This window comes from Rhopalosiphum maidis, chromosome 1, assembly GCF_003676215.2.
Source record: "Rhopalosiphum maidis isolate BTI-1 chromosome 1, ASM367621v3, whole genome shotgun sequence".
Lineage (NCBI taxonomy): Eukaryota > Metazoa > Arthropoda > Insecta > Hemiptera > Aphididae > Rhopalosiphum > Rhopalosiphum maidis.
In genome coordinates, this window is record NC_040877.1 from 52,286,500 (window position 1) to 52,299,232 (window position 12,733).

General features: G+C 28.6%; 2 protein-coding genes across 2 annotated transcripts; both read right to left on the bottom strand.

Moving 5' to 3' along the window:
- Window positions 1-3,762: 3,762 nt before the first annotated feature.
- Window positions 3,763-4,581, bottom strand: LOC113549992 (ATP synthase subunit gamma, mitochondrial-like). Its single transcript, XM_026951553.1, has one exon. The coding sequence runs from the start codon at window positions 4,579-4,581 to the stop codon at window positions 3,763-3,765; it is 819 nt and encodes a 272-aa protein (XP_026807354.1).
- Window positions 4,582-7,242: 2,661 nt separating this feature from the next.
- Window positions 7,243-12,522, bottom strand: LOC113555712 (nucleobindin-2-like). The gene is made up of 9 exons (XM_026960230.2): window positions 12,238-12,522; window positions 11,936-12,153; window positions 11,022-11,132; window positions 10,639-10,836; window positions 9,936-10,118; window positions 9,766-9,868; window positions 8,580-8,917; window positions 8,447-8,485; window positions 7,243-8,018 (listed from the first exon to the last, which is right to left on the bottom strand). The coding sequence occupies exons 2-9, from the start codon at window positions 12,134-12,136 to the stop codon at window positions 7,329-7,331; spliced, it is 1,863 nt and encodes a 620-aa protein (XP_026816031.1). The 5' UTR covers window positions 12,137-12,153; window positions 12,238-12,522; the 3' UTR covers window positions 7,243-7,328.
- Window positions 12,523-12,733: the final 211 nt, after the last annotated feature.

The following is a 12,733-nucleotide window of genomic DNA, read 5'->3' on the forward strand; positions in this document are numbered from 1 at the left end:
ATAACAAGTTCAGTACGTTGAAAACTGTGGTCACAAGAATTTTTCTCGTGAAAAATGTCGATCGAGTCTGCCGCCACTTCCTTTGTCCACTTCTCGACCGCCCCTTCACCTCCTCGTCAGTAAACAATTTTTTCCCACCCGTGTACTTCTTCAGGGAAGTGAACAAATGGTAATCTGAAGGCGCCAGGTCGGGGAATACGGAGGGTGGTTCAAAACATCCCATCCAAATGAGCCCAAAAATTGTTTCACGACATTGGCTGTGTGGTGTCTGGAGTTGTGCAGCAGGCAGACTCCTTTTGTTAACAGACCCTTCCTTTTATTTTTAATAGCTCTCCTCAATTTTTTTAGGGTTTCACAATACCTTGCTGCTTTGATGGTCTCACCCTGAGGTAAATATTCAATCAATATGACGTCTTTGTGGTCCCAAAACACTGATGCCATGATTTTTTTGACTGAAATCGGTTTTGAACTTTTTGGTTGAGGGTGAACACTAGTGTTCGGACTGTCTCTTGGTTTCAGGCATATAGTGTGCAACCCAAGTTTCATCTCCAGTAACAATAGACTTGAGAAAATTATCACCCTCCAGTTTATAGCGTTCCATATAGGTAATGAATGACGGCGCGGATTTCGCACTTGGCGGCAAACTCGATCGACATGTTTCACGAGAAAAATTCTTGTGACCATAGTTTTCAACGTACTGAACTTGTGATGGTCTTGTTATAAACGAGAGGAGTAAAGCTATACAGCAGTGTAGCGAACATAGTAAAAAAATATTTCCTGCGGTCGTGAGAGCCTTAGTACACTTACTTTCTGGATATGCCTCGTACATAAATTCCACCGAAAATACACGTATGATCGACGTTAATCAAACGCAATTTTACCACGAAAAATAAACGAATATGCATCGACGTATTTCAAACCTAATATATTTTCGTGTATTCTTAGTTCTTACACATAAATCGATTTAAGTTCGACCAACTACTAGTACCCCAATAATACACGTATTATTGACGTACTATATTATACGAATATTAATTATGTATATAATATACACCAACATTATCCTTATTTTATACGTAGATTATATACGTGCTGTGTTGAATGGGTACGCGTGTTAAAATAAAAATTGTGTATGTTTACTTTCGTTACAATGTTTCAAGAGCATTTATTAAATTAATGCAATGTATTATTATACTAGAGTACTACCTACTCAGTGGCGTAACAAAAAACTTTGCCCCCCCTGCAAAAATAAAAAATGGGCCCCTAAGGCCTAAAATATTATTTAGGTAGGTACCTATATATATTAGTTTAAAAACATTAATCTGATATAGGTACATCACTTATTTTAATTAAAATTTTGTTATGATATGATAAAAAATAACAATATTTATTTAATATTACACAATTATTACTTTTAATGTATAAATTACTAAATTTTACTAAATTATTTTATTTAAATTTCTGCGATCTTCTAGCATTTTTTTGAGCAAACTTGACAACTAATACGTATTTATATCAAAATTGCACATTGTTTAACATTAACACTAATTTAATTAGAAAAAAGAATTATTCAATTTTTTTTTTCATGGAAATTAAATTTACTTTAACCATAAAAAGGCCCCAAATAACCGTGGGCCTCCCGCAACGCGGTGTCTGCGGGCCCTCAGTTGTCGTAACTTGTAACTGGTACTAGCCAGTAGCCAGTAGCCAGTGACTTAGAATCCCATTCATATCCTTGAATTTATGAATTTATTAAGGATTTGTTATTGGTATCTGAACGGTTGTTCAAAAAACGCATGCAGTTGGACACTTGTAACGCATTTAAATCATAGCTGTTTATAATCATACGTTTGATGAGAATTAACAACTGATCAACATTTAACATTAGATTACTATTTACTAGAGTCGATGAGTGAGACGTTCAAAATATCAAGCTTGTTTTTATTTTTTTAAGCATTTGAAAAAAGCACGCATTACTTTACTATTCTGAAGCCTTATGTCAATTGCACTTTCCTTAAATAGGTTGTCATATATAAAAACTGCGAGTAAATTTTTTTTTCTCTTTTTGTGTAGAAGTAATTTGTAAAAGAAACATTATAATCACATTAAATGCTCTAGTGTTATTATATTGGCGATTTTATTATTAAAGGGTAACTTGGAGCATTCAATGTATGTACAATGGGATTCTAATATGTCTATATTATAATTTAATACTTATTGACTATTGTATATTTTAAGTTATACAATTTTAGAAACATGAGTTTTGATTCTGAAATTTGTAGACTGAAATAATTAATTTTGTTAAGTACCAACTCGTAAGTCTATAAGTTTGTTTTTATGAAAAGGTTTGCCTATTATTTTCTTATGTCAATTCAAGTTCAATGTTTAAAAATAAATTTTTAAATTAAAAAAACAACATGAAAAATAAACAATGTTAACTATTTCATAATTAAGATGTTGTAAGAAACATATTTTTTAAATGTTTTTGCCCTAAGATGGCAAGATGGCTTTATAAAGTCATAAGGTTAATAATGAGCTTCTCTGCGAAATAAAATTGTCACCCCAAGATTTGCCTTTTTAATGATAACTTGAGACAGTCACATAAAAAAATAATATAAAATCAGGAATAAGTATATAAAACTGTACAAGTTTAAATTAAAATACATAAAAAATATAGATCAAAAGAAAATTTTTGATAACAATATTGAGCCCATACAATGATTATTTATTGAGATATAAAACGTCAGTCAAAAACTGTCCCAAGTTATGCAATAATAATAATACGAATATAACACATGGAACTATATAAATAATAGTATGATCCAACGATCAGGCCACAATTTGTACCTACGATATAAATGTGGTGTGCTAGAACAGCACAGGAGGTCCTCACTCCTCAATCCTCATCCCTTACTACTCATTCTATATAGGTACCAAAAATAAAATAAAAAAATACTTGTTTTAAATTAATTTATGTAACATATATAACCTGTACAGAGTTAATCTTGGTACACAATAACAGTTGCATAAGCCATAAAGTGTCATACAACATATGTATTACAAAATATTAGAAAAAATTGTACAATAAACTAGTCCTTTGTCAAAACGCGAGTCAATAAGTTCAAGAAGCAAGTACTTCGTGTAAAATTGTATTAAACGATTTTTTTCAAAATATTTTGTACTTTTTTCAAACTGTATGAAATGCTTATTTTTTTCACCCTTTTATTTAATAGTGATATACCACTATCAACTTTTGATTTTTAAATGGCAATCTATACTTAAAATTTCATAAAATTAAGTTAAGTTAAGTTTATAAGTTATTAAGGCTGCGAAATGTTGATTGAAACGATGGTAATTATATAAATTAGATATGAAAATACATAATACATGTTATTAATAGTTGGACGTAGTAACTGTACAGGTGTATAACCGTATATAGGTAATTTCCAATTAAATTCATATTTAACCTGAAAATGGGTTAAAATTGCACGGACACCGTCCAAATGTACATACTTGAATTAGACATCAGACATTTAAGATTTTGAATGTGTATTTACACATACTAAATATTACTAACTTATCTATGTTGCTAACAATAGGTATATTTTGTTCGTACAAACACTGAAACACTACAAACTACAAAGCATAGATTTATTAATTTTTTTAGTATGTATTGCAGTGTTACAATATAAAATAATCATTTTACAACAAAATATTAACAATTATGTAGTTTTCAATAAAATATAGCCATATAGGTATAGTCTATTTTCCAGTTACAACTTGACTTCCAGAAACAATATCAATAAGATCTGACGTGATTTTAAATTGTCTTTTGCGATTATACTCCAAGGTTAATTTTTCATTCAACGACTTAACATTTTTAGATGCAGCATCCATAGCTATCATACGAGCGGAATGTTCACACAAGGTGTTTTCTACCATGGCAAAAAACAAAAGTGAAACAGTAGAAAATTCAATGTAGCTTCTCATATTTTCTTCTTCTACTTCTTCTAAACTAGCGATATGAGCTACTGTGAGAAGGAAATCTGTGTTATAAATTGAGATCCAGTCAACCTGCGACGTGCCTTTAGTAACGATTCGATTGTAAAATATTTGACAAGCAATAAATTCGGCGTAATTACATTCATTGAATATTTTCGAAGCCTCCAGAAATGTGGGATTATCCTTCCCTATTTTGAAAACTGTAAATAAAATGTTAGATTTATGCGATTTAGCTAATAGTTCCTCTGATTTTTGACCAACACACACGACTTTTGCAAGTTTTTGATCAGGCCTATCTAGCTCTTGTTTAACTTTTTTCACGATAGCCGTATGTATGCCACCACATAGACCTCGATCAGACGTAATGGCAAATATGAGATGGTTTTCAATGTGATCGAGCATGTTAATGTGTGTGTAATGTTTGTAAAACGATAGCGTACCATAGCCGAATGGACGTACGTCCTTCAGCAGACGCTCGGTCTTTGCTAGTTTGGCAGCTGACACGAGTTTCAGGGACGAAGTGATTTTGTTGATGTTGCTATACGACTGTATGCTTTTCTGGATGGCCTTCAGAGACATTTGACGAAAAGCTTTGGACGGGCTGCAACAAATGAGATGTGTACGTACACGGGATGACACACGCAACGGTCTAAAATCTAAAGATAAGAAAGAGAAACAGCAAGTTATGCGTGACGTCGTGTCGTCGCGACGACGAAGATGCATCGGAAACGGGAAAATAAATATATACGCTTCAGGGTCAGCGAAATGAGTGAATTGTACACGGGACGGACCGGAAGCAATCATTTAGCGATAGATCCGCGATCACTGTGTATGCGACATGATATCGCAGTGGCGATAAATATATATAATATACAGCGGGGTTTTTTAGGGGTTCAACTGCCTCCACCGAAATTAATTCCTATATACGCCACTGTGATGTACGCAAGTAGATACATACTATCTTCATTAATTTAAAATCATCCTTATTTTTCAAAGTATAGGAAAAGACGAGTTTTACTCACCTTTGCGGTGACGGCTGACTGAATGCTGCAACAAACACGGTGGAGTGGAGTTTACTATTAGTGTAACAGTAAATGACGTTTGTATAAATGAAGATCACCATCAAAGAAAAAAACAGAAATCGAATTATGATTAAGGTTGATTGAAATTGAACGACCAAAATTTAAAACAGTAATAATAATTACATGTAGTGCAGGACAACGTACTTAGTAGAATGTAAACAAACATTCATGAAAAATAAATTGTTATAATAAGTAGTAATACCTAGTACCTACCTATTATACAAAAATACTCATCATTTTTAGAAAATAAACTAAAAAAAATAGAAAATTTTAAAAGTCCCATATTACTCTAGATATTTTGACAATTTCATTGTGTATTGATTATATATGATAGATAATTTAAATAATAGTAAAAATAGTAAAATATTTCTAACAAAAATTGTTTAACGATAATAAATTAATAACTGTAAATTGTATTCATGTATTTTGCATACATATATTCAATGTTGTCATTTTCCAATATCAAACATTCATAAAAATGTTTGGGATTTTATGTTAAACTTTGGACTCTGGTAAAAAAAAAACAAGAGGAATTTTTAATTAAATGTTTAAACTTTAGGTGTTAAAATTAAAAATTGTATGAATGTTTAACTACGAAATAATTAACATATTTTTATGAAATTTGAGATATTTCGTTATAATACTATGTTAAACACCAACTTTCGAGCCCTAGTCTTTATCACTTTTTAATTGGATCCTTATTGGCTATTATTATTATTATTAGGTATACATAATTTCTTTGCTTCATACAATAAACCAACTTTTAAAAATGTTCACTTGCATGTCGATGTGTTAGTGTTATAAATTTTAAGATTCATATATATATTTTTTTTTCATTGAAATGAAATATTTCAATTTTTTGGTCAAATGAACATAAAACTTATTCATCATAAAAATGAGGATGTTGTGCTTTATAATAAAGCCTTATAACAGTTATAATTTATTATAAAAATTGAAGGCTGAGTACATTTTTTTACTACCTACAGTGATTTAAGAAGTTTTATAATATTAATTTTGTTTGTGGTTAAATGGTTACAAAAATTGAAAAATGAATTGTCATTATTGAAGTTAATATATTTAGAAAATCTGTTTCAATTTGTTTTTATAAGCATCTGATTTATCATCAGAATTAGAATAGTTATCAAATTATTTTGTTGATAAAAATTCGTACATTTTATGTAAATTGTACTAATTATTAGACATGCGGTTCATGGATCGACCATAAAAATAGTATAATAGTCATGCCTTAAACACATTTTTCTGTAGCCTAACAATAATAACTACCAGTGTTGTCATAGTGTTATTTCATCAAGTACCTACATTCTAAGATTCAAAGGTTAGAAATATATAAAAGGTATATATAAACTATATAAGGTAAAGAAGATATATATTCTATTTATTGTGAAATTAAAAATGTACAAGAAATCTTGATTAATTGTATCAGGCGCGTAAATATGATCATGTGGAAGTATTTTATAAGTCATACCTCTAAAAGCAGTGAAAATTCTGAAAAATTGACATTATTCTAGAAGACATTTTAATAACAGAAATAGAATCTGTGGTGATGAAAATAACCGGAATGGAACTCTTCATCATACTTCATACTGAAGTACCAATGTTGACTAATATTTTAATTTATAATATTTATTAATTCAAATATGATAAATTGTAATGAATGTACAAAAAAAAGGTGGTTTTATGTACATACAGCTACTTACAATACCCTAAAAAAAAAAAAAAAGGCCACAGAGAGATTTAAATTGCCACAATGCCACATCTTACCTTTTGTATACCTATCACCTATGCTTCTGGTCATAAGTCATAGAGGAAATAAGAAAGTCTAGCGTCATAAAGAAAAGTAAAAAATAGGAAAATTAAATTTTATAATGAAAGAAATATGGTGTGCAAACTTTCTATTTGTTTTAATTTTTCATTATGCAGACCAATTGAACATAATCATATTGATAAACTAGAGATTTTACACAATCACTGTTAAATAATGATATGATTGTTGTATCATCGGTATACATCACAGAATTTTGTACTAATAAATAAGTTTGTGGTGTAGACGGCTAAGATGAAATTGAGAGTTTGGGATATTACACCAAAATAAAAAATGTATGATTCTGTTGAGGATATACATAAAAAAAAAATAAGATTGAATATTTGTAAGAATTTTAATACTTAGATATAATGGAATCTATACAGAAATATTGTTTTGATAATTTACTCCAAATTTATTTATTAGGTTTTATTTATATGAACAGTTTTCCCGTAATTTTCCTTTTGGTTCTTTAGCATTTGATTTGAGTTCACATCATTCAATCTACCTATATTTTGTTTTTTTATGGAATCACTATTTACAGCTTGGTACTGTTGTTGTTCTGGAGCATAATTTTGAAGAGGTGGTGATTGACCTTGTGGCTGCTGTATCTGAGGATCTTTAGATTTTTGTTCTGTTTGAGCTGATTGCTGAGGATTTGCATTTTGAGAATTAATCTGTTTTGGTTGCTGCTGTTGATTTTGTTGTGGCTGTTGATTTTGTTGTGGCTGTTGATTTTGTTGTGGCTGCTGATTTTGTTGTGGCTGCTGATTTTGTTGTGGCTGCTGATGTTGTGGTTGCTGATGTTGTGGTTGCTGATGTTGTGGTTGCTGATGTTGTGGTTGCTGATGTTGTGGTTGCTGATGTTGTGGTTGCTGATGCTGTGGTTGCTGATATTGTGGCTGCTGATATTGAGGTAACTGTTGTTGATTTTGTGGGTGCTGTTGCTGGAATTGTTGTTGCTGTTGGTTCATTTGTTGTTGATAGGCAAATTGGTTATTTTGTGGCTGACCTACATATGGCTCTTGAGGATATCCCATTTGTTGAGGCTGATGATAATTAGGATTTACTTGATAAGGCGGTCCATGATTCAGTGAAGGATTTGGAATATCCTGAAAAAAAAAAATTAATTTTGAAATATTTTTACAGTACATGTTAACACAAAATGGGGCAGAAAGACAATCTAAATATATCAATCCCTAATCAATATTTTAGCTTTGTATATATTCTCAAATAATTTTAACTATGCTATGTAATACTAAAATAAAATACACGATACAGTAAAAATTGATCTGTATTTTTTTCTTATATTTTAGTAGCAATGAATAACAAATCAATAATTTTCAATTCATCATTTTGACTTACATTTGTAATTAATTACATTTTTTAAGAATATTTCATAAAATTTCAAATTGTATTGTTACTCAAGTTAGGATAATAATTGTTTTATATATTATTTTGTTATTAAATAGGAAGATTTTTTTTAAATAGGACTTAAACTGTACTTTATTTGAGCACATGTATATTAAAAAAAACTTACTGGGTGATGTTGATAATATTCCGGAGGATATTGTGGAATCTAAAATAATAAATAATTTGATATTATTAATAAAATACTGAAAAGTAAGGAATATTTTAATTTAAATAATATTTTTAACAAGGTCTGTACTAACTTGACCATTTTGTATCATTTGATCAATTTGTTTTTGCCTTTGATGTTCAAATTGTTTAAGCTCTTCATTTGTATAGATTTCATTTTGATCAATAGTTTTCCATCCTTCATCTTTTTCAAAGTCTGGTTGTTCAGACATACGTTTAAATTCTTCCCAGCTAATAAGTCTATCTCGATTCAAATCAACCTCATTAAATACATGTTCACGCATACGTTCCATTTCTTCAGCTTTTTCCATTAAATCTGCTTTTGCCATACCTTGTTGATAAAGCTTATCTAGCTCCCGTACAAATAATGCTTTTAATTCATCTTCATCCCAAAATCCATTACCATCAATGTCTAATAAAAAATAAACACAATCGTATTTAAAATATTTGTACTTAATTTGTAATACAAAAGATAATGAATTATTATAAATTTAGAACAGAACCAAGAATGTACTGATTTTAAACTGCAGTACTTTTTTAATTATTTATTTTTATGTCTGAAGATACTATTTTTTATAGGAAGAATGCTCTAAATAATTATAAATTTTGAAAGGAAGTTTCTGAAATAAAATTGGATCTAGTTGGTATTTTTGGGAATTCAAAATTTAAATTTCTTACTTTTTAAAATAATTAGGAATAAAAGAAAAAAAAAATTTCAGAATCTTTTAGAAATTTTTTAAAAATCTAATTCAGAATCATTTTTCATAGTATACAATGACCCATTACAAATAATTTAATACATTCATTACGGTGACCTACTCAATGACAATGTATACTATACTTCTAGTATATAGTAGCAGTGGTACCTACTAGACAGGTTTTTAATGTTATAATTTTAAACTAAATAATAAAAACAGTAGAGCATGTTAGTGAAAAGATTAATAATATTAATTACAAATTTTGCAATAAAGATAATTTTTTATAAATGCCACTAAAATTGTTTTTATGAATACAGAAATGTAAAGCTTTATCAATAAGTTTATATTTTGTAAACAACAATACTTGAGTCTTATAACAAGGCTCACTATAAATTTTTTTTTATTTGCATATTTATTATTTTTCAAATTGTCTATATTTTTATACTAGTTTAGGCTGTTTTGTATAATATATTATAGCACAGTGATTTTTTGTCGATTTCTGCTTATTCCAATTTCATGTATAAAAAAAATTATAAAATCGAATAATCTTTGTATTTTTTACCATGCATTGCAAAAAATGTTCGAGGATTAAAATTTTCCCCTTCCATTTCATCTTGTTTTTCCCAAACTTCTTCAAGTTGTTTTTTGCTTCCTGGGTGATGAATCTGATATTTAAAAAAAAAAGTTATTAACAACTCTATTCTCCTAAAAACATATATAATCAATTTATACTGGATCAAGTTTATGCTTGACTTCTCTTTCAGATTCTAATTTTGTTTCTTCAGATAAGAATTTTTGACGTTCTTCATCTGTCATTTGTTTTAATTTTTGTTCTCTTTCAAAATGTTTTTGCATTTCATATTCTTTAAACATTTGTTTACGTTTCAAATCAGCATCTGCTAGATCTTTAGCAACCTAATTCAAATAGAATTAACAAATATTAATTAATAAATCCATGAAAATATTTTAGTTTTAGAGTAAAAAATAAATAGTTACTTTTACTAGTTTTAATTTAAAATTAATAATTTCTATTTCATATATTTTTAGTTAAAAAAACTACTTTAAAAATATCAAGAAGCTAAACCCTAAAGACTAACCTAACCCTCATGGCATGGAGTAGGCTCAAAACTACCATGTTTGATTTGGAATGATGGGTTGTTTTCTAGTATCATACAACTAGGGAAAGGGGGACTTTTAGATTTAATTATATATCTATATCATATAATAATTTAAAATCATATAGTACGGTACCAGTGGGCCTTACATAAATGTCAAATAATTAATGAGGGAGAGAGAAGAATTCTCTTGATAACTTAATATAACCAATATTGTCTATTCTTCATTACTTTTTCTAGGTATTAGTAAAACTAAAAATATGTACCTAAACTAATTATATCCTGATATCAAACATTTTAAATTAAAAAAATCACTGTACCTGTTGTATAAGTTTTAGAAGATCAGCCTTTTCAAAACTGTGTGGATTTTGGTGATCAACATGTCCTGGATCAGAAGAATCACTATAAGCTTTTCTTGCTATATCACGTAGTCTATTTAATTCCTGGCGTTTAAGTTCATCTAATTTAGATCGAATATGATGTCCTACATATTCTAATTCATCAGCAATTTTACCAGTCTAAAATAATAAGATTTACCAGAAATATAAAGACATAAGTATAAGTATGAGATACAATATTTGATTTGTACATATTTTTTCCATAATGGATTATTACATAATATGATGTTAATACAAATAAATAGCATTCAATAATTAATTTAGTGATGAGTATTTTCACATGATATAACCATAATAATACATACCCTAATATCTGCTTCATCGGCAGTTTCAAGTTTTTTTCTGAATGCATCATCTTTTTCTAAGGTCTCCACAACCTCTCTTAAATAACGATTGTATTCAATACCTAAATCAACCTATAAAATATTAAATGCAATATTATAAATATATGTAATATGAAATCATATATTTTATCCAATATAGTGTTTTAATAATTAATAGGTACTTATATAAATATTTGCATAAGTTAATTTTTGCTTTCACTAAAATGTATTGTAATTAATTGCATTACATTAAGAATATCTGTAAAATAATTAATAAAATTATTCTCATTATCTCTCTATAACCAAAAATAATTACTTTTATAATCAACAGTTTAGTTAAATTTATAAATTTTACCTAATAAATAAGTTATTTAATACACAAAAATGTAATATATTCATAGGTGTGTGCAGAGTTTCAAATTGGGAGCAGCAAATATTTTTACTGGCCCATACATGAGTATTAAGTTAACATTTATAAGCTAAAATTTAAAGTTTAAACACAGAAAAGATTAGCTTGGTAGCAATACACTTTTTGGATAACCAACTTATTTTGTATTGAGCATTACCGGTGTGACGGCACAGCTTGGACCAGTTTAGCCCTTATAAATACATTCAAACCGTCCAGGGGCAGCAAGAGCACACCTTGCTGCCCCTGTGCGCACGCCTATGAATATAATTAAATGTCTATGTACAATATAAGAGATACTTTGTTGATTCATAGCATTAAAATCATAATTTGAGTTAGGCAATGATTATGATAACTTTAGATTTTGATATAAGCAATAAAATATTATAATAAATCAATATTTTTAATTAAATGTACGAATGTACCAATTGTTATAGAGATATCATATCTGTTGTACAGTGATAAATAGTATTTTAAAATGTATTCATACTAATGTTTTTTCATCAGGTGGTGGTTGTTGACTCTTTTGGGTCTTATCTTGTTCATCCTTTATAATATGTTCAAATTCTTGGTCAGATAAACGTACTGATGGTCTAGTGCTAGTAACATATGCTGGCGGAGGACTAACAGCATAGTTGACCATACAAATCATAAATGTAAATGACACGCATAATATAGATGTCATTTTCATTATAGCTTATTGTTACACTTAAAAAAAAAAAATTAAATTATACATTATGAATTAGATATTTAATATTATAAAAATTGGAATTAATAAAATTGTTTGTTTACCTTAGAAGAAATTATTATGGTTGTACGATTTTCAGGTTGAAAAATAATACAAGAAGATTTAAAGTAACATTATAATATTATTATTTATTAATATTACACTAGAGTAAATAGTTAGAGAGCTGTACTGTTTTTGTAAATGATTACGTATTATTAAGTAGAGATATGAAAATAAAATAACATTTTAATCATGGTCAAACGACTCATGTACGTGACTATTCAATGTGGTCTGTAGGAGTAGGAATGTCAGTACTCACTACTTACTATAGATAATAGAAGATGCACAATATCGTAATTTAAATTTGTATTTCCTTGTTATTATCAGTTATTATCATTATTATTTACTTTAATACCGAGGTGTATCAATATTGAATACACCAGCTTGTTGCTTACCTTGGAATAATGGAATTTATACTCATTATATCGGTTATTATTTAAATGACAATAACGAATGATAAAAAAGCGATATGCCCCACGAATTAAAATAATAAATATACTA

Excerpts from the sequence above, each read along its gene's own strand:
- LOC113549992 (XM_026951553.1), bottom strand. The coding sequence starts at position 4,581 with ATGTCTCTGAAGGCCATCCAGAAAAGCATACAGTCGTATAGCAACATC.
- LOC113555712 (XM_026960230.2), bottom strand. The coding sequence starts at position 12,136 with ATGAAAATGACATCTATATTATGCGTGTCATTTACATTTATGATTTGT. Across the intron at positions 8,918-9,765 it reads AACATTTTTTGCAATGCATG|ACATTGATGGTAATGGATTT; the intron begins GTAAAAAATACA and ends ATTTTTTATTAG. Across the intron at positions 8,019-8,446 it reads AATATTATCAACATCACCCA|GATATTCCAAATCCTTCACT; the intron begins GTAAGTTTTTTT and ends TTTTTTTTTCAG.